A 19,736-nucleotide genomic window follows, 5' to 3' on the forward strand; every position below is an offset into this window, starting at 1 on the left:
CTTCTAAAGATAAGAACCCTTCTTAAATTAATAAACTCCTAGAAGGCCATTTCTAAGGCGCTTAGGGTTCTCTATACGTCGGCTTATACCAGACCCGTGCCTAAGATCACAGCTGGCGACCTTGGGACAGCGCTTGCTCCTCAGGCTCAGACTTAGACTCTGGTTTTGTAAGGATATACTGGATGGCACTCAAGGAGAGACACCAAGGTCACGAGAAGCTCCGATTCTTAATTCCAAAACTCAACTATTGTCAAAACTTCAATTTGCCCTAGGACTGACTTGTACCCCCTTTTTCTTAGCCCTGGCTCTGAGTGGGTGCCGATTAAGCCCCGACGGTCGAGCCAGCTTGGTCATTCCAAGCTGCCAAGTTTCGTTTCAGTGTCCACAGTATGCTTCCGCCCTGTCCTTACAAAGCTATACTTTGTGAGGTTGAATTGGCTTCGGAAGGCTAACGTAGTCGTAGGTTGCCGCCATATTCAACCAGGACACGGCACATGGATGATCTGGGTTTACCCCACCATATAGAAATGAATGAGGGAAGCCGAGATCAAAGGGTACTGCGCTTTCGATCTCTTCAATATCTGCATCGTCAAGCTGTAGAGTCAAGGCAGCAATATTACGCTTCAGGTGGTCTACCGTTCGGCCGCCAACAATGGGGAAGGTGTAAGGGGCTTTGTGCATGACGTAGGCGAGTGCAACGCTTGTCGGCAAAGTATTCTTCCTCGTTGCTATAATTTCCAGCACCTTGCTCACCTGTAAATCCACTGCAGAGGGGGGCTGTACCTTGTTACGGAGAGAGTCTCCTGCTTTACGTTCCTCCTCCGTCTTGAATTTTCCCTGGCCAAGGGCGCCCCAAGGAGCTAGAGCCATCCCTTCATCACGAGCCATCGGAAGGATTTCCCTCTCAAAATCGCGGCATGCGGCCGACCACAATCCTTGATAGACTGAGAACTGCCGGAGAGCATGATCTCGCGCATACTGGTTCGCTTTGGTGACGACCCAAGCCGGGGCATCACTAATCCCAAGGTACAACACTTTACCGGAGACAACGAGCTGGTTGAGAGACTGCATTAACTCGGGGATGGGGGTAGAGAAATCCCAAAAGTGCACGTAGAACTGTGGACTATCGTAAGTTGTGAAATTAGAAAGAGGAGGCAGAGCCGGGTAGAATCAGGCGTACCACATCAATGTAATCCGTCTTCAACCTCCTCAAGCTGGCGTCGAGCGAGACGCGCATGCTCTTTGTACTATTGCCGGTTGAGTTGGCCGTGATCTCCGCAGCGCTGTGGCCTGCACCGGCCCTCAGCGAATACTTGGTAGCAAGGACTGGTTCCATTTAGCATTACTGGAGGCCGTGAAGTTTGAACCCAGGCTTACCTATCTGATCCCTGTTGCCGCGCTTCTTCATCCAGTCCCCAATCCACTCCTCGGATTGGCCACCTTGATAGCTGTTTGCGGTGTCGATGAAATTTCCTGTAGAATCATTCTTAGTTCCCATACCTAGCAGACACGAGAGACCGTGGATCGGAATCGTACCGCCCTACCTTCCAGTTAGCGACTTGATTTCCTTTCAACGCCCGCCCACTTATACCTACTTGTTCGTGGAAAAAGTCAAGGATAGCCTCCGTCGTCTCTTTATCACAGCTGCCTACCAGCCCTTTCCTGCATACGGGGGGTCAGCTATAATCGCAACGGCATGTAATGGCTTTTTTGGTCGTACCAAGCGTCCCCAAAGCTCATACTGCCCAGGCAAAGAGGGCTGACCCGGACGGAAGCGTTCGGTGACAGCAGCCGGTAACGCGCCAATGGGCTGTGAGGATCCGGCGCCGCAAAAACACTAGCAGACATTGTGCAAATTGATGAAACAGTAAAAACCTTTGGTATGTAAATGATTCCGACTCTGGGATATTTTCAATCCAGATTCGGGGGATCAGCTGGTTAATATATAGGCAAGATTAGGGCATTTGGACTAGCTGTTAAAAAAGGGTGTCGTATAATAGCTAGTATGGTAACTAATACTTCCAATAGACTACGTTTCCATGAGAAATTAACTTCTATGGAGATCGTGAGTGACTGGTAGCCAGAACCTGGCGGCGTTTCGGGTTCTTGAAGTAACCCGCTGGGGAAGAACCTTATCTCCGTTAGTCTGTTTTAGGTCCGATGGCGGGGAATTTGCGTTGGCTATTTCTTTCCGACAGGACGTGGGTTTCCCCGAGCTTTGTAATCATCAATTCCTATGACGCGTGGCATGCGATGATCAGTTGTTTGCATGATAGAGAACTTTTCAACTTGTTTTATAGAGATTGTTTGCAGCTCGCGTTAGACAGAAACAGACGGTCATACCTCATACCTACGGTCCGAAAAATTATCGGCGACTCTTATCCAGATTCCAGCCCTTCTGCCCCTATTAAGCGCCGATCTACGGCTAGTTTCAGCTATCAACTTTTCCCCAGCATTGACGCGCCTGAGACATGGCTACAAGAGCTCTTATCGTTGGGGGAACTGGCGGTATCGGCTTTGCTATAGCCTGCCGTACTGCTGCCGAGTCTGCGTCGTCCATAGTCACCATAAGCGGCCGCAGTAAGCCAAAAGATATCCCTCATGTCAACATCCAGTTTCGGCCCCTCGATGCGTCTTCCATGCATGCAATCAAGCAATATACAGACGCATACAAGTCTTCACAGGAGCAGAAGCTTGACCTCCTTGTCCTTACCCAGGGCATACTTTCAACGGCAGGGAGGACAGAGACGCCAGAAGGAATCGATCGCAAGATGGCGCTTCACTATTACGGGAGACAGCTGTTGATTCGCGAACTTGCTCCCATTTTGAAGCCCGACGCGAAGGTGCTCATCGTGCTTGACGGTACACGCGGCAGCCCAACCAAGCTCAATTGGGAAGACCTGGACCTCAAATCTCACTATAGCATCGCCAACGTAGCCAACCACTGCATTTCAATGACCGATGCTATGATCCAGACATATGCTGCGCAACAAGGCGGGGAAACTGCCGCTAGGCGACACTTCGTGCACGCTCACCCTGGCATCGTTCAAACCAACATCACCGAATCCCTCCCGTGGTATATGCGTGCCGGCTCACGAGCTCTCATGCACCTGTTTGGTGTGTCACCTGATAAGTGTGCCGAAAATCTGCTCAAGGGAACATACGAGTGTGCAGCGGCAGGGGAGAAGGGGGATAGGTTCTGGAGTTGTATTGACAATAACGGTCACATAGTTACCGATAAACCAGTTTGGAGTGAGGAACAGATAAAGCAGGTTGAAAAACACACCTGGAAGGTCATCGACGATGCCATCAAGACGGCTCACATGTAAATTCCCGAATAATGCCTTCTTTTTTTTTAAGGACAGCACTAGTTTGTAGAGCCTAGCAATTCATCACTTATATGTAACAAAACTACACCTGATCAATGTTCCCTCCTTCCGTATATAGAAGACACCGGGCTCCAATATGATAGAGCAATAGTAAGATAACCCTAGAAGTATAAAAGTGAGTGGCTGCTATGTAGGGCCTACTGCTATGGACAGCTAAAGGACCTAGTGATGTCGCTAGAGTCGAGCGGCTAGTACCGAGCTAGGACAGCCGCAAGAACATCTGTGTAAGCTGAAGGAGTATAAAGATTGATCAGGCCTGTCACCAGCGCGCTCCGGTATAACTCTATTTCCGGCAAGTGGCATACGCTTTTGAGAACCCCACGAAGCACCGCTCTCATTTTCCCAGCAGACCATGCTAGGAATGAGCTCGAATCACTGTTCATCTAGCAGAACTCGCTCACAAAGGAGGTAGGAACTTCGTTTAGGCTACTCACATCCTGGATCGACAAAATACCCAAATACCGCTACGGAAATCGGGCAACCCATAAGTCCGTGCCACCCTAGTTGACAGCTCGCGACGGGTGAATTTTCCGACATGCGTGAGCGGGTGAAAGCGAACAAGATCTCATTCGCCAAGAGTTGTTCCAGCTACTATTCCCGTAAGCGCCCCCCAACTTGGATCGACCGAGGATCGGTATAGGTAGCGGTGGTATAGACTGGGCAATTGAGATCGCGACGGATCGACGCCGACTACCAGGAATATTCGACGAAGACGGTAGCAATCTCGTAGCAAACGCGTCGTTCGAACACGGGCTTGGATTTTATTATTCCTCATTTCGCGTCACCTCCACTCCCCATATCCTGACAATACCAGCCCAGCTCAATGCTATCTCCGCATTCCTCTCTGGGATAATGACGGCAATGTCTACTAGTCGGAATGAAACTTGATTATCCCGATCCCGGTAGAAATCCGTCGTACAGGGCTGTGTGGCATGTCCGTCTCAGAATAGGGCCAGGCCGGGGCCGTGACCTGGCTTGACTTGACTCGAGATCCACTACGACGTGCATGCCGTTAAGATTCGGACTAGTCTCCTGGGCCTACTCACCCGAGGGTCGTAGCGAGATTGAACTCCTTCCAGAAGTTCCCTTCTTTTCCTTTTATCTCTTTTATTTTACCATTCACTTCATTACTGCTAGGTCAGTAGGTCTTTGATAGACATTATGGTTTCCTTCACCGAATTTGTTATTGCATCAGCTGTGCTGGTTGGGGCCCCTGGCCACGGAGTCATCCTCGGCGCACAGGGCGAGAAGGGATCACCTGCCAGCGTAGGGTTCAAGGGTGAGTCTTCGAAAGTGCGGAACTTAGCTGCAAAGCAAATGACCCACCCCCTAATCTCTAACGCATTTCTCAGTCAACCCCGATATTGCCCGCAACTGCATGACCATAAACCCCTACCAGCAGGATGCCACCTTTATCCGTGATGCCGAGATCAAAGCCAACCTTGTCAACGAGTGTGGCTGAACAGAACTCTCCGGTAATATTGATATTGGCGAGGAGATGGAGAACGCGCTAGCTGCTGGTGCTGTCACCTAGGTGAAGCGCAGTAGCACCTTGGCGGTTTGTATTTACCATCCCACTTTGCTACACGTATCCCATCTTCTAACATTTTAGGTTTAAAATAATACAGGTTACTATCTACCAGGTTAATGCTGATGGTGCCGGCCCTTATTTGTGTGATCTCGATGTCACTAGTAACACCAGTCGCCTTGTTGGTCAAATCCCTCTAAACGTCATTAATAATGTTCCTGGAGTGAATGGCTTCTCTCAGGCTAAGGCTCGGTAATTTGTTATCAACGTCTAGATGCCTGATGATTTCCAATGTATAGGAGGTATGGAGATGAAAAGTACCCCTTTACAGTTGTCCCCCCAACTATCCACCAGGTTCCATTCCGGCAACAGCTTGATACTAATACAGAACAACGCAGCCTCCACTGGAAACATTTACACCGTTCCCTGCATCGCCAGGAATGAAGCTATCCGGTGCGGAGAGAAGCGCACCTAGTCTTGTCCACATCAACTTCAAAATGGAAATTGGCATATCTCTAGGGTGTGTTGGACTATACCTCGCGAGCAAGCTTGTGCGTCGTGCCTCACCGGCTACCGATCTCTCAAATACTTGCCAACATTGAACTCTTCTGTCCAAGCTGCCCGATCAATTAGTTTTACATTCGGGTTTGAATATACCCGTCTACCCTTTGAATACGTGTGCGAGTGTCTAAAACACAGGTGGATGTGGATATGTAAGTTGTAATCCATGACCTCACGGCTACCAGAATAGCGGTCCGCTATACTTGGGATAGGATTATGGTCACCGACACTCACCTGTTAATCCCAGTCCATGTCAAGGATTTCTGGTACCTTCGTATGGTGGTTTCTTGTGGCCCGGACAATATCTTGATTCTTGATCGAAGCCCTACGATACAATGCGATCGGTAACCACTTACCATATGCGCCAAAATCCAAACCTCGGGAACGTCTTCATAAGAAATTTGGTATGCTGATGTTGAGGATACTCAATACTTTTGGCCTCTTCTCTCCCCCCCAAATCAAGCTGCATCTGCTTTGGGGATGCCCCCTACCTTCAGTAACCAACCCCGGTCTAGCCGCCGCCTCCTTCCCAGGTCGTCGAGCATCCTGTCGGTAGCGCGCAGCCCCCATATATCCAACATGACGTTGTCGGCGCCATCCCGCAGTTTCTGCGGCGGTCGTGGTTTCGAGGAAGGGCTCTATCTCTTCAGGTGCGTCTTCCTACTTCTTAAGCGCAGTCGGGAGATCTCCAATTGCACAAGTGGTGCGCACAGACCCGCGGAAACTCTCGAACTCCGTTCGAAATTTGAGGGCGACAGTATTAGCATCCGACTACTTCATCGAGCTAAGCTCCTGAATGGTGAAAGCTTTCGCTGTCCTAAAGGAGACTGCGGGAAGCTCGGACTGTCTGTAAACCTGGGGGCGGCCGCAAGCTTGATGTACGAACAAGGAAATTTTGAAGCTCACGAGATTGGGTAACTCTAGAGCCATCCTCCGCACATAGACAGGCCAAGAGCTACCTCCGCCAATAACATCAAACGGCGCTTCCAAAAAAACGGAGGCGTTTGCACGATAACTACCACAAGCCTTGAAAAAAAAAAAAAAAACGTTATAGCTGCATATCGGCCACCCAAGCCTTTCGTACTCCCTGCCTTCCCTGTCAAGGTGCATATTCATCGCCTGCCGGATCAGCTCCCTATATTCGCGCCGGATCTCGCGGCTGACATTGCGCGTGAAGATGTTACGCCGTCCAAAAGTGGAATATGTTCTGCGACCAAAAGATCGGTGCTTCGCAGCGTGCGCGTGGCCAGTCACTCACTACTTTGGCTACTCCTCCTTGATTGGCCTATCCTCAAGATTGTCCCGTTGTTTTGCCATTCTGCCATGCCATACCGCCTTCTGTGGTTATCTTGATGAGGATAATAACGCTAGCCTCCCCCCGACATAGGTTGTAGTTAGACGGTATTCTTATTTAATAAATCTATCCATCTCGACTGTAATTCCGATATACTGTTCCACATGCCGCCAAAGCGAACCTATAGAGCGTGTACTGCATGCCGATCCCGTAAGGTTTGGGAAAACTCGTTGACTTTCGGTTTTATGCGAAATATTCGCAGCTTATTAACGGATATTTGGTGGCGTATAGGTCCGGTGTGATGTCGGCAACAGTAACCAGCCCAAATTCCCTTGCCTACGATGTCGCCGTATGGACCTAACATGCATTCCATCCACCACCAACGCATCGGAAAAGAACCGAGAACATGGTAACCACGGGAGCACAAATTCTGCCACACACATAGATTCTCATGGTCCACGGACTCGGACTTCGGCACGGAATCAGGTGGATCATGCTGAAAATGAAGAATCGATTCAAGTACCTACAGATGTGGAGCCGTACTCTCTGATAGGAGAAGCCGTACATAATCCCACTGATGCACTTAATGTCTTGCTTCAAGTCGCCGAATTATCCAGTTCCAAAAGGCGAAAGGTGCCTCCTGCAAATAATGCTCCGGGAGCAAATGAGGTGACATTGACTCCTTCTGAAGCGGATGATGGTAATCGAGAAGAGAGGAGTGACGCGCATGCGCAGTCGCCGACCCCGCATACACTGACCTCGCAGAATGCCTGGAAGAAGTGCTGGCTTGTTCGAAGAGGGTGGCTGCGCCCGGAAGAGGGGGCCTGGTATGTTACGGAGTACGTTCATCAAAGCCAAACTGGAGTATCCTTAGAAAACTACAGAGCTGACGGTGTGCTTAATCTAGATTCTTCAGAATATTAGCGCCAATGACACCGGTAGTGTCGGACTTCTTTGCCGACCCACAAACCCACGATCATCTCGTCGAATCCGAGCCAATCCTCTGCTACACCATCCTCACCATTTCATCCATGTACCACTTTCTTCCGGCGAGTAGCAGTTCACCAAGCAGTGAACTCGTACACGTTAAATCTTGGGACATTGTCAAGGGTCTCTGTCAGCGAGTTTTTTGGGCCGAGGAGAGGGGTTCGAAATCGAAGCTGAGGACATTTGGCACAATACTCGCCCTTCTTTTGCTTGTTGAGTGGCCACCGAGAGCAGCAATCAGCTTACCACCGGATGACATGAGCGATGTCGTCTTCTATGAAGCAGATGCAGCTATAGCTACCCCGATGCATCAGACGAGAATCTTGGAGGATTCGGATAGACACATTAGGCTTGCGAACGGTATGTCTACGGCTTGTAGTCTCTTACTGCTCATAACTTATTGACACTCGTAGCAACTCAATGGATGGCTGATCTCAGCCAGCCGATCATTCGGTCAGACAGAATGTCAGGGTATGTTCCAATCCCATCATCTAAAATCACTCTAACAATCCTGTTTTGCTCCTAATTTCTCCCCAGCATGCTTCTTGGGATGGCATCCTCCCTGGCGAATGAGCTAGATACTCCTGCTCTAGGAAATCGTGCGCTGGAATCCAACGCAAAGATCATGAGTCGCGAAGAAAGATATGTTTATCGAAGGACCCGTGTCCGGGTTCTTATTCACATCTACTCCATGCAGTCGGCCATCACACCGCGCGCGCCCTGGAATCGACATCAGGCACCAGGGGACGTGGAAACTGAGACGTTGGAGCGTCGAGCTGCCGTGTCAAGCCATAAAGAAAGGGAATGGTTGCGTGCTGTTTTGGCTCGAGCATCTTTGTCGCGGCTAGCTCAAGAGTCGACGGCCGGGCTCTTAGAGTCACCGAGGTTCACAGTCGAATTGAGCCGGGACACGTCACATATTCACCTCTTGAACCGCTTTCTCCCACTCCTGGATAAATGGTCCTTGGCTACTCAGGAGTCAGGTTGTAGGTCTAACGTACTTGAAGAGGAAGAAGGACACAAAACATGACTCGAATTCTAACTGCCATATTTAGTCATGTCTCCAATGCGAGAGCTCCTCGAAATCGAACATCAAGCCATTCGAATCCAGCTTGCATCGATATCAGTACATAAAATATCCAAACGATTATTGGAACAAGTTGACTTGCGGCTGGATAGTTCTCCTGCCGATGAGTATTTATTCAAGATTCAGGAGTTTTTAGTATCTAGCACCGATAACCGCGATGACTATCACTTCGTCAGAGAGGCAGTCAATGGCTCGCGGTCTCTACTGGGAATCGTTGTTACATTGGCCGACGAAGGATACCTTTCCATGGCGCCATTTCGCGTCTTTAGCAGAATTCTCTTTGCAGCCACGCTCCTTCTCAAGGTCGGGGAACATTACCCAACCTCATAGCAGTGCACCAACTGACAGTTCCAATAGGCGACTTGCATCTCGCCCATCATGATGGACCTTGAAAATGCACTCAGTATTATCCAGACTACGAAGCAGAAGCTCAGCGAATGTGCGCCCGACAAGGTACACCCCGCTTATAAAACAGCCACTTTGATTTCACTGCACATTAACCAACTACGGTCGCTTCTTGCTGCACACGAGAGAGCATCGGGAAGCGTAAACGAGGGGCAGCCCACGATCACTACCGCGACCGATTCTACCCCAACAATTAGTGAGTATGTCAGAAGTATTGATAACCTCGTTTTAGAAACTTCATCCGGGGTTCAGGGACAGGATAACGGCTTGGCATCATCAACTTTCGATTTCGACTACAGTCATCAGATGCACGGATTTCTTCCAGTACTCTCTCAGGAAGACTGGCTGTTCTCCGACTTTGGCTCGCTTGGACTTGGTTATCTTCTAGGTAGCAATCCGCTTGATGTTGCACTTCTTTCAGATTCTGGTTCTCTTGGTGAGACAGAAGGAAATCACTGGCACTTTGCATAATACATAGGCAAGTTTTTAGTCTTGACTTTCCTACATTCAATCAAGTCTCTGGAGTAGATCCTTTGCCTCATTTTCTCATTGATTTAAACAATCTGACCCGACATTTTGGACGAAAAAAATTGTTGTATTCAGACCACAACTCTTCGTTACGAGTGCACCGGCAGCGCGCGTGCTATTGAAACCGGCTATAGCTGATATCGAAAGTCCTTATTTTCCTTGTCCGTTATATCATCCAAGCCGTGTTCAGTCCCGGCAGGGCCGTTATCCCGATCCCTGTGAACGTTCTTCCTAGCCAGGTGCAATCTCAAAAGCAGGGCCAACCCGAAGCAGACGGCCAGGCAAATCATGGTTCCCATGAAGCCTGGATCGTACCTCGGTGCGTCCTTGCTGTGAAGTTGTCAGCATATCGCTTGAATCAATTTGAAATTGGGGGGATTGCTTACCGATTGAAGATGAGCGGTCCGGCGATGTTTCCGAGGCAGTAGAAAACAAAGATCCCAGCGGAGCTGGTGGCCTTCTTTGTGTATCCTCCGACGTTGGAGGTACCGAAGCCGATTACTTGAACGTAGGCTGATGAGAAGAAGTTCATCATGTAGAAGCCTGCGAGTCGACCTGCATTATTGGCCGTTGGCAATTGCCATCTACCAGTTCGTTAGCTTGCAGTGATAATGTAGGAAGTGCGATCGATCGACTTACGCGAGACAGCAGCCCAATACCACCATAAGACAGGCAGTCATCACCACAAAAAGTCGAATATTTGGAATTTTCCGTCCCAGTGTAGCTGATGTCAGGATGCAGAAAAACGCCATCGCGCCGTTGGGGATATTGAGGAGTAAGGCTTGCTCCTTGTTGAAACCCATGTCGCTAAAGATCAGTGATCCAAAGGAAGAAATTGGGCCACTGACAACGCTGGTAAGCATCGACATGAGATTGACAACCCAGAAAGTCACGCTTCCCAAGCATTCAAGCACATGGGGAAGTTTGAAACGGCGGTTCAGTGTTCCCGCATTGTCGGCCTGCATACGCCTTTGAATCAGGGCTCTCTCCTGGTCCGTGAATCCCTTGGCGGAGAGGGGGGAATCGGGGAACAAGAGAAAGATGATGATAGACCATAGACATGTGATTGCTCCCGCAATTAGATACATCCACTGCCAGGAACGAAGACTGTCGGACTTGATGTGGCCGATACCGTAGCTTATGACTGGAATGATGATGTTTGCGCCGCCGCTGAAACTGTACCAAAGTCCGGATCGAAGGAGTTGTTCCCGCTTGTCGTACCACATCGAAACAACAAGCCTGAAAATGATCAGCATTGCGGGTGGATTCCTATGATACCTAGGGAAGATAATAATCACATGAATGCAGGCGCTACACCACTCTCAATAAAGCCCAAGAAGAATCTGTTGACGAGGAGACCTTCGTACGACTTGCACCCAGCTGTGGACATTACCACGGCAGACCAGATGAGAACCATGATGCCACACACTTTTCCAGTTGGAAACATCTGAGCTAGATAGGAAATCTGTTAAAACGGTTAGCGCAAGTAAGGTCAATCGAGGTATTGGTCGAGAGTCCTCACAGGGAATGCGCCCAGAACGTATCCACAGTAGAAGATCATGGAGGCATTCGAGAATCTTTTGTCTTCATTTTAGCTCGAGTTGATAAAATCTGTCTTCACAGAGGCGGATCTTACCGAGACGGATTCACATCCAGTCCAAGGTCTTGAATGAGCCCGTATACAGCGGCGTGACCCAAAATCACCTTGTCATAGTATTGTAGTCCGTATGTGATGCACATCTACTGGCTGGTTAGTACGAATTCCCCCAATATGTGATTGTTGGGGTGGTTCGAGACATGCAATCGGTAGAAGTCGTAGGTCAATCTTGCTATAAAAAGTCTCATAGTTAGTAATCGTCACAGCTTGGGGGATACACAAGAATTTTAGGGAGGAGGCACGCACCGAACCAACTTCTTTATGGCCACTTTGGTCTCCTCATCAGACAAAGCATGAGTGTCCACCTTCTGGGCCTCACAACAGTCAACATTGGATGCTCTGGGGATTGTTTCCGCGTGGTGAGCTGTAGCCTGTGGAGTCTTGCCCATCATGACGAGATGTCGATGGAGACTTTCAATAGGTCGATCTAGGCGGTCAAAAGCCAAGTGAAGCGTAGCACCGCAGCGTGCCACTGAAGGAGACGGGGCAGATAGTCTGGTAAGAACCTCAATGATACTTACAATGTATCGAGATTGAACAAGAACAACAAGAAATAAAATGGTACGATTGTGGTTCGAGACCCGCTATTTAAGCATTTTAAAGACTATGATGGAAATATCTTCCCCATGGGGAAGATCCATTAACAAGACGCGGCAAGGAGACCTGGGGTTTGCCGGTTTCCCCACAGTCCAGGCTATTGGGATTTGTGGGGGATTTTGTGGGGTAATACTTGACCGCCCTTCTCCGCGCTGAATTAGTGACCGAGACACGGCGAAGTGCGCAGAGGTGCGGAGAGGTGCGGAGAGGTGCGGAGAGGTGCGGAGAGGGTCGGGAAGGCGCGGAGACGGTTAGCCAGAGGAAAGTGTGTCACGGCCTGTTCGTCGGCACTCATTGATCAATTGATCGCAAACCAATTGAATAAATACTGGGAGGGACCGGCTATCGACTGCTGATCATATCAATTCTCATCCACATCTCATGTGCACAGCTAGATTCAAGCTCTCAGGTTGCTTCCCTTGCCAATTCGCACCATGGCCTCGACCGTTCTACCACCAAAATTGTCTGCGACAGAATTCCAGCGGGCCATCGACAAGTTCAAGGAAGTCTTGGGAGGGGAAAATGTTCGCTACCGCAACGAGGAGCTGCTAGGTGAGTCTTTTGATTGCCTATGATCCGCCTTCCCATTTCAATATGCTCGCTGGGCCGCAGCGAACTGACTTATGACCCCTGGTCTTCAGCTTACCGTGACCCATTCCCGATCGCAACAACTGAGGAGCATGCAAACTTGTGTTCCGCTGTCGTCCTGCCATCGACAGTCGAAGAAGTCCAAGAAGTTGTCCGAGTCGCAAACCGGTTCAATGTACCGCTGTGGCCTTTCTCTCGAGGCAAAAACAACGGATACGGTGGACCAAGCTGTCGGGTTCAAGGCTCCATTCTTGTTGACCTCGGTAGAATGAGGAAGATTATCGAGGTGAACGACAAGGCTTGCTATGCTTTGCTAGAACCCGGCGTTACCTTCTTCGATCTGTTTAACTACTGCAAAGAGAAGAAGCTGAAGGTTTACCCATCCGTTCCGTCGCTGGGATGGGGCAGTATCGTCGGCAACACAATAGACAGGGGTTGGGGTTATACGCCACTGGGTGAGCATTGTGCCGCACAATGCGGTTTAGAAGTCAGTTGGTTTTCTCTACCTGTCCTTAAGTTTCCAGAGCTGACACCGTCTGTTAGGCTGTTCTGCCATCGGGCGAAGTGATCCGCACGGGTATGGGTGCCGTAGCAGGTAGCCCTACATGGCAATGTTTCAAGCCCGGTTATGGACCATCAATAGACGGTCTCTTCTTCCAGTCCAACTTTGGTATTGTAACCAAACTGGGAATTTGGCTCTACCCTAAACAGCAAGGCTTTATGAGCTGCAACGTATCGGTAGACAAAGAGTCTGATCTGGTGCCACTCGTTGACCGGCTCGGCCATCTCTACCGTACAGAGGTTCTACAAAACCACCCTGTTATTGGCAACCCTATTCGATCAATGGCCGCTTCTGGTCCACGAAAAACCGTCTACTCCGGAGAGGGGGCAATTCCTAATTGGATCGTCGAAGATTGGAAAAATAAGAGCGGCAAGGGCTTCTGGAACGCAAGGTTTGCTCTTTACGGTGAGCAACGTTTCCACTCAATGACAGATGGCAGTCTAACATAATACGTTATCCACAGGAACGGAAAAGATGATGAATTGTCGTTGGGACGCTATCAAGGCTGCTTTTTCCGACCTAGCGAATTGCAAGCTCGGACAAGAGACATATCTGGCCGACGACCCGTCCGGCCTATTGGACGCGGAGAAGGTTCCAGTAACAGAACAAGGCGGAACACAAATCGGCCTTCCGAACATGTTGCGACTGCAATCCATCAAGTTTAGGGGGGAAGACGGCGGGCACATCAGCTTCTCCCCCGTCCTTCCTCCCGATGGACAAGCCGCGCTCAATTTTTACTTTGTCGGCAAAAAGATCTGTGCAAGACACGGATTCGACTTCCACGCCGGGTTCCATCTGTATCCCCATCACATGATCCACCTCAATCTTCTTTACTTCGATAATACCTCCAACTCCCAGAAGAAGGCAGCGGAGTTATGCTTCTTTGAGCTTCTCGCATCTGCCAGGAAGCATGGTTACTCCGAATACCGGACCCATCTCAACTTTATGGATGCTGTTTCTGATCAGTTCGACTTCAATGACCACATCCACCGGCGGTTCGTTGGGCAACTTAAGGACTGTATAGATCCCAACGGTATTCTAGCACCTGGAAAGTGTGGCGTATGGCCCAAGCAGTACAGGATGGGTAAATGCGTTAAGAAGCAGTCTAAGTTATAAGAAGAGAAGGACCACGCCCAGCCAACTAGAATCTTATAGAATAGAAGTATCCTTGTTTAAAATACTATGATACCGTATCGGCCCACGAAGGCCGCGTCTACTGGAGGCCGTTCGTAAGCATGATCATCTTCGTGGTTCTGAAGCGCTGCAATAGGATTCTCGTCAGAATGTCCCAGCATTCTTTCAAAAAGCTCCCACAATGTCCGGCCAACCATCATCTTTCTCCACAAACATCGAGAAAAGCAGCTTTCAGGCTCAGATTTATCCCGTTTTCGTCCTAATCGATCGGTTACTCAATCCATTGGCTGTATGGAACTCCCTTCAGATGCCGTTGGATTATTTTCTAGCTGATGAAGGGTAACACACGTTCTGGGCACGCCACGTTCGATCAATGGTTGCTAGCATCCACACTTAATAGGCACTACTACTTGACAGCTTGTGTTCCTAGTCAGTTTTGCTAACTGAAGACACGGCCCTTTTAAGACGGGATGTCCTTTGGAGGACTGCACAGATTTCACATAGTGATGGGCTGTATGGCTGCATCCACGGAGGGTTATTTGATATATAAGCGGCTGGAAATGCTAAAGGTCCTAAAACAGGTGGAAGGTTGTCAATTTAGTAGTCCAAAACTGGTCTCCGTAGCCCAGAATTGGTCGATATTTGGCATCATAGAAAGGTTAAGTAATCTGGCAAGAGAGCTGGCAAAACCTAGACTGTTCTTTTCCAGACCTTCACTTTACCTCCGCGAATGCAGGCAGGGGTCCATAATCGAGGCTAGGCAGGAGATAAAGAACCTTCATGTTCAGGCAGCAACGTAACCCCCTGGTCGCTTGTCACATTGGCCATTGAACTCATGGCCGCTTCCCGCAACCCCTTCATTTTTGGCACGCCTTAGTCTGGCTGCCTCGAGGGATTATGTTATGATTCGTCCATAGGATATATTGCTCGCAAATAGTAAACGAGGATGCTCAAGTGTGGGTGGATCGCGTAGCCAACTACATCACCGAACTCACTGTAAAAACACTTTGCCGCATCAAACGTTGCCGCCCGACATCTAATTGGGCAACCACCCTCTACGAAGCTACAAGCCATTGATAATCCGGATGCGTCATTTGGAATTGATGTTATTTATATACTGGGCAAACCTCGCTGTCATAGACATCCTGCTCTAGATTCGTCTTTCTAAATCTAGTTGAGCTGGCAAGTTTCAATTATCCCTTGTGGACCGTATTTAAGCTTAGCTTTAAACACAAGAAAAGCGACCTTCAAACCGGGAAATACGATAGGAATCATGACTGGTCTACTCAGCTGAAGGGGTGAGCAGAGAAGCTGAGCGGGACTGATGAGGGCTGATGGAAGGCTGAGCCGAAGTTGAGCCGGGAGACGAGGGCACCCTGAAAGGGGCCACTCACGCTAACCAAAATCTCACACACTTTTCATCTTCGAATACCAGGTCATTTAAGGGTAAATAAGCAACTTGCAGATCTTGTCAAAATGCAGCCACGAGCATGCATCAGCTAAATAGAGTCTCCAAGGAACGCAAAGGGACAGTAACACCGCCTCCGACCCGCGGTACAGGTCTTATACAACTTGAAATATACCGGCAAATGAGCCCATTTAAACTAGCATTCGAACAACTCACACCCTGCTTAAGGAGCCGAAACTCGCATCCATGACCGTTTCCGCCTTGCCCACCATCTTCCTCTCCCTCTAGCAAGAAGCCTAACTGGGCGAGAGAGCGACGCGGGTGGTTACGGGAAAGTTCTTCCTTTTTGCCCCGTCTTGCCTACTCTCTACCCCTGATCTTGTTCTTCGAAGAGTGCCGATCGGTCAGTGAAACGGCATGCATTCCTTTGGGGATGTTTCCTCATGACATCATGAGTGGCGGTGTTTTCTATAAAAAGCAGTGATGAGGACTTGCCGGCGGGATGAAGCGAATCAACCGTACTCTAGTCTGCAGAGGCAGAACTCCATTCTGCAGAGAATACCTGTTTTCAACAACCAACCGTGTTCTAGCTATATTACTCCCAGCGATGCTAGTCGGTACCGTAGAAGTCCTAGCGAGCATAAATAATCAGGGTCATTCCTCTTATTGACTTCGTTCCCGGAGGTTTTGCCCAAGCCATCAGATCTCACAAGCTCCTCGCCCGCCCTCACACACCAAGATTACCCTTCAACTCAACCAACCAAATCCGAAACAATGAAGTTCCTCAGCACCCTTATCCCCCTTGGCCTTTTCGGCTCCATAATGGCTATGCCTTCCGCCCCAGAAGCCCTCATCGTCAAGCGCACAACCAACTTCAACGACCTCTTCGCCCAAGTCGACGCTCACATTTCTGCAGCAGGTATGCCGGGCACTTTTCTTCCAACACCAAATGCCATATGGGAACTTAATCTAACTCAGGAAAAATCAGTAAGCACCTGTGTTGAAGCGGCAGTTGACAACACCGCCGCCCTTGAAATCCGCGAATCCATCGCCGCCGAAATCGAAGCAGACCTGGCCGCCTGCGCTGACCTTCTCGCCGAGGCAGCCGCCCAGCTCAAGGTCTCCGCCGAAGTCGATGTCGTCGCCGATAATAGCGGGTGCGATAGGAGTTGCGTCGAGACCCTTGTTGTTGATAAGTCGAGGAACTTTTGTGAAGATGCTCGTGACGTTGTTGATCGGTTGGGTGAGGGTGAGTTTCTCACAGGACCCGCTTTTTCATTGTCATCCGTTAACGTGAATAATAGAAGCCGTCAAAGTGTATGTCAAGCCCGCACTGAAGGCCTTTGGAGAGTTCACCGTCAGTCTAAACAGCGTTTTCGCTGGAATTGGGGCCTCCATAAATACCGTGGTCAAGAGCGCTCTTGGCGCCGCTCTTAGTATCTCACTTGGGTTAGATCTCGATGTCCTTCTTGACATTGGCTTGGGGCTTGGCGGCGGAATTGGTATCGGCGGAGGCAAGATGTAAGTGTAAGTCTGCCTCCATGCTTGCAGTCGTGGCCCTATGTTAGGTCGGTTCAGGGCAGAGATCCCTATATGGGATATGGGAAGACTCTCTTATCCGCACTATGGCTTGGGCTACGTCCGCCTTCAGTTTAGTTTTTCCTCGTCTTCTTTCTCTTCCAACCCTACAACAGGCCAAACTGCCTCTATGGCTCACCGATTGACATCATCACAACATTGGGACTCGGCCTATATATTAAACTCCTCATTCTAACTGAGGTTACTAAACCTGTAACTATCTAACTTTCTTAGTTGAGGGCCTTGCAAAATATCAATCTACGCGTGATGTTAAGAAATAGACTTGTGGAGGTACACAGCGCCGGACGAGTTCATGGAGCGGTACACAAGTGATGAGTCTGTCCAGGCAAGCTCTTACTCACCCAACCCTTGATATCACGCCTGTCTAGAGCGCTGCCTCCAGTGTTCTACTTTTATTCAGTAGGAGCTTTGAGTGCTGGTAGATTGCGGTAGAACCACCAGCACCATGTTCCAGCTAGCTAATCACTCTCCTCGGCGCGTGCTCGTGGGAGTGTAGGGAAGAACAACTATCTCCATTAATACATCCTTTCCCAACTTCTCTTAGCGCTATGGGAGCTTGAGGCCAGTGGTTGCCAAAAGCAAGGTGTGAAACCTGATAAGGTGTGCCTGAAGGGTACATTTATGCCCTTTACCGATGCCGTAACACTTTACCGGTTCGGCAGGCGGTGAGGCAAGGGGCTTCGAGCCGGCTCGACCTGACTTACGAGGCTTCGAGGCAAGCGGGCTTGAAGCAGGGGGGACAAATATGGATGGGCTCGGGCTGGCGGGCTGCGACACGAGAGGCGCCGAGCCGAACGAGCCGAACGAGCCGAACGGACTTGATTTGGGAGGCTCGGGTTCGGCCTGGAACTGGTGAGCCACGTCCATCTGACTGAACCACGTCGGGTCTTTGAATTGGCATATACTCCTCACCAAGGATTCCATGGCGAAACCCTGATCTGGTATGGCCTCGCCGGGCCGCGGCAGGCCAATGTCGCGCATCTGCTTTATCAACATGCCGTAAAGAATAGCATCGCATTCGTAGCTACACCTCGGCTTAACCCCGCAGAGCGTGTCGGCGACTCCGTGGAGGGAGCGAATCGTGTCTCTGAGCATACGTTTTCGGCCCCCTTCCATCCGTTCTGCGGTGTGTCAGCGCATCGCAGGGACTCAGAGAGAACCGGCTTGGCCTACCGACGATATCTAGGCGGATTGGAAGTCCAAGACTGCGAATCTCTTGTGCACTACTCAACATGGCCGTTCGAGTGGTTATCAGAAATATATCCGGTTCGCGCAACACTGATGCCACAAAGATCCGGAGAATCAAGTCTCTACAGTAAGTAGAAGGTGTCTTCCCACCAAATGCCATTAGCCACACCCGTGAAAACAATTCGGTGGCTTCATGGCATTCTAAATCATCGATGATGACGCATATCTTGGCTAGCATCTCGAGATCTACTTTTTGCGGTACACTGCGGTTACGGCCATGGATAATGTTCATGACAATAACAAAGGCATCCGGGTCTAAATTGTCGCCGAGATCCCAATGCTGCAGTCCATCCGAATGTATCTTCGTGACTTCTTCCCACTGTCCCGTGAACATGGCCTTGAGACGCGGACATGCTAGCATGAGGTGTTTCGAGGAAAGGCGGAGCGTACGCTTATCGTGTGCAGTACTTTCCTGGGATTCGCCATCTGCATGGTCAGTATCACAGCAGGCGAGTAACGTGGGTGGCAGGCAGAGTGTGCGCAATCGCACTCACTATTACTAGCCTCATCGTTAGCAACGGGTGCACTGGATTCATCCTCGGCGTCCGAAGGCCAGGGTGCGAATGGCTCTACCGGCCGGAGAAGAATTGCTAAGACGTCTCCATCGGGGTCAATGTCAACATGGGAGGCGGGAGCCATCTTCTGCAAGGCGTTTGCTCAGTTGGTAAAGGCGAGATTGACGACGCTAGGTTGCCGAGTCGATCGTAGAGGGTTGTGCTCCGCAAGCGACCTGACGAGAAGGAAGTCCCCTAATCTGCCCTCAGCAAATACAAGCCCTTTTGAATACAAGGGAGACCCTATGGTCGGAGGCACTGTAATATCTCGTTTCCGATTGAGATGCTTTTGTGATGGGTTTCCCTATCTTTTCAACGTCTTTGGGGATTTTCTGCAACCCCGCTTTCCTTTACTTGGTCTGCATGGCTTAGTTATCAGATATGGAATTACGTACGCTGGCGTTCATCTCCAGGCAAAGTGACATCTCGAGAGGTGGCTTTTTGGAATCTGCGGTATGAAGTAATTTCTTAGTATTCCCTAATACTAAATGCCGTGATATACCCCATATTGCGTTTCGACTGCTAGGGGTATAGTTAGGATGGTGCTAAAGGTTTGGTATGTAGCTCGACTCTCTCATTACTACATAGGACATTTTGCGCCGGTTTAAGG

General features: G+C 49.8%; 6 protein-coding genes and 1 pseudogene across 6 annotated transcripts; 4 read left to right on the plus strand and 3 right to left on the minus strand.

Annotated features, from left to right (window-relative positions):
- Window positions 1-414: 414 nt before the first annotated feature.
- Window positions 415-1,848, minus strand: SAPIO_CDS4936 (Aryl-alcohol dehydrogenase (NADP(+)); the record flags this gene model as incomplete). Its single annotated transcript, XM_016787367.1, has 5 exons — window positions 415-1,116; window positions 1,181-1,326; window positions 1,378-1,473; window positions 1,592-1,662; window positions 1,721-1,848. 5 exons carry the CDS (start codon window positions 1,846-1,848, stop codon window positions 415-417), a joined length of 1,143 nt encoding a protein of 380 aa, XP_016643042.1.
- Window positions 1,849-2,471: 623 nt separating this feature from the next.
- On the plus strand, window positions 2,472-3,329 carry SAPIO_CDS4937 (annotated as a pseudogene; the record flags this gene model as incomplete).
- A 1,221-nt stretch (window positions 3,330-4,550) lies between these two features.
- Window positions 4,551-4,851, plus strand: SAPIO_CDS4938 (uncharacterized protein; the record flags this gene model as incomplete). Its single annotated transcript, XM_016787368.1, has 2 exons — window positions 4,551-4,668; window positions 4,742-4,851. The coding sequence occupies 2 exons, from the start codon at window positions 4,551-4,553 to the stop codon at window positions 4,849-4,851; spliced, it is 228 nt and encodes a 75-aa protein (XP_016643043.1).
- A 5,056-nt stretch (window positions 4,852-9,907) lies between these two features.
- Window positions 9,908-11,035, minus strand: SAPIO_CDS4939 (uncharacterized protein; the record flags this gene model as incomplete). The annotated part of the gene is made up of 3 exons (XM_016787369.1): window positions 9,908-10,109; window positions 10,166-10,363; window positions 10,419-11,035. 3 exons carry the CDS (start codon window positions 11,033-11,035, stop codon window positions 9,908-9,910), a joined length of 1,017 nt encoding a protein of 338 aa, XP_016643044.1.
- A 1,432-nt stretch (window positions 11,036-12,467) lies between these two features.
- On the plus strand, window positions 12,468-14,299 carry SAPIO_CDS4940 (Flavoprotein subunit P-cresol methylhydroxylase; the record flags this gene model as incomplete). Its single annotated transcript, XM_016787370.1, has 4 exons — window positions 12,468-12,585; window positions 12,675-13,108; window positions 13,165-13,588; window positions 13,647-14,299. 4 exons carry the CDS (start codon window positions 12,468-12,470, stop codon window positions 14,297-14,299), a joined length of 1,629 nt encoding a protein of 542 aa, XP_016643045.1.
- A 2,200-nt stretch (window positions 14,300-16,499) lies between these two features.
- On the plus strand, window positions 16,500-17,250 carry SAPIO_CDS4941 (uncharacterized protein; the record flags this gene model as incomplete). The annotated part of the gene is made up of 3 exons (XM_016787371.1): window positions 16,500-16,644; window positions 16,714-16,974; window positions 17,030-17,250. 3 exons carry the CDS (start codon window positions 16,500-16,502, stop codon window positions 17,248-17,250), a joined length of 627 nt encoding a protein of 208 aa, XP_016643046.1.
- Window positions 17,251-17,716: 466 nt separating this feature from the next.
- SAPIO_CDS4942 (uncharacterized protein) lies at window positions 17,717-19,211 on the minus strand (the record flags this gene model as incomplete). Its single annotated transcript, XM_016787372.1, has 4 exons — window positions 17,717-17,739; window positions 18,029-18,445; window positions 18,498-18,998; window positions 19,067-19,211. The coding sequence occupies 4 exons, from the start codon at window positions 19,209-19,211 to the stop codon at window positions 17,717-17,719; spliced, it is 1,086 nt and encodes a 361-aa protein (XP_016643047.1).
- Between the last annotated feature and the right edge of the window lie 525 nt (window positions 19,212-19,736).

This window comes from Scedosporium apiospermum (assembly GCF_000732125.1).
Source record: "Scedosporium apiospermum strain IHEM 14462 chromosome Unknown SEQ_SAPIO_0095, whole genome shotgun sequence".
Classification (NCBI taxonomy): Eukaryota; Fungi; Ascomycota; class Sordariomycetes; order Microascales; family Microascaceae; genus Scedosporium; species Scedosporium apiospermum.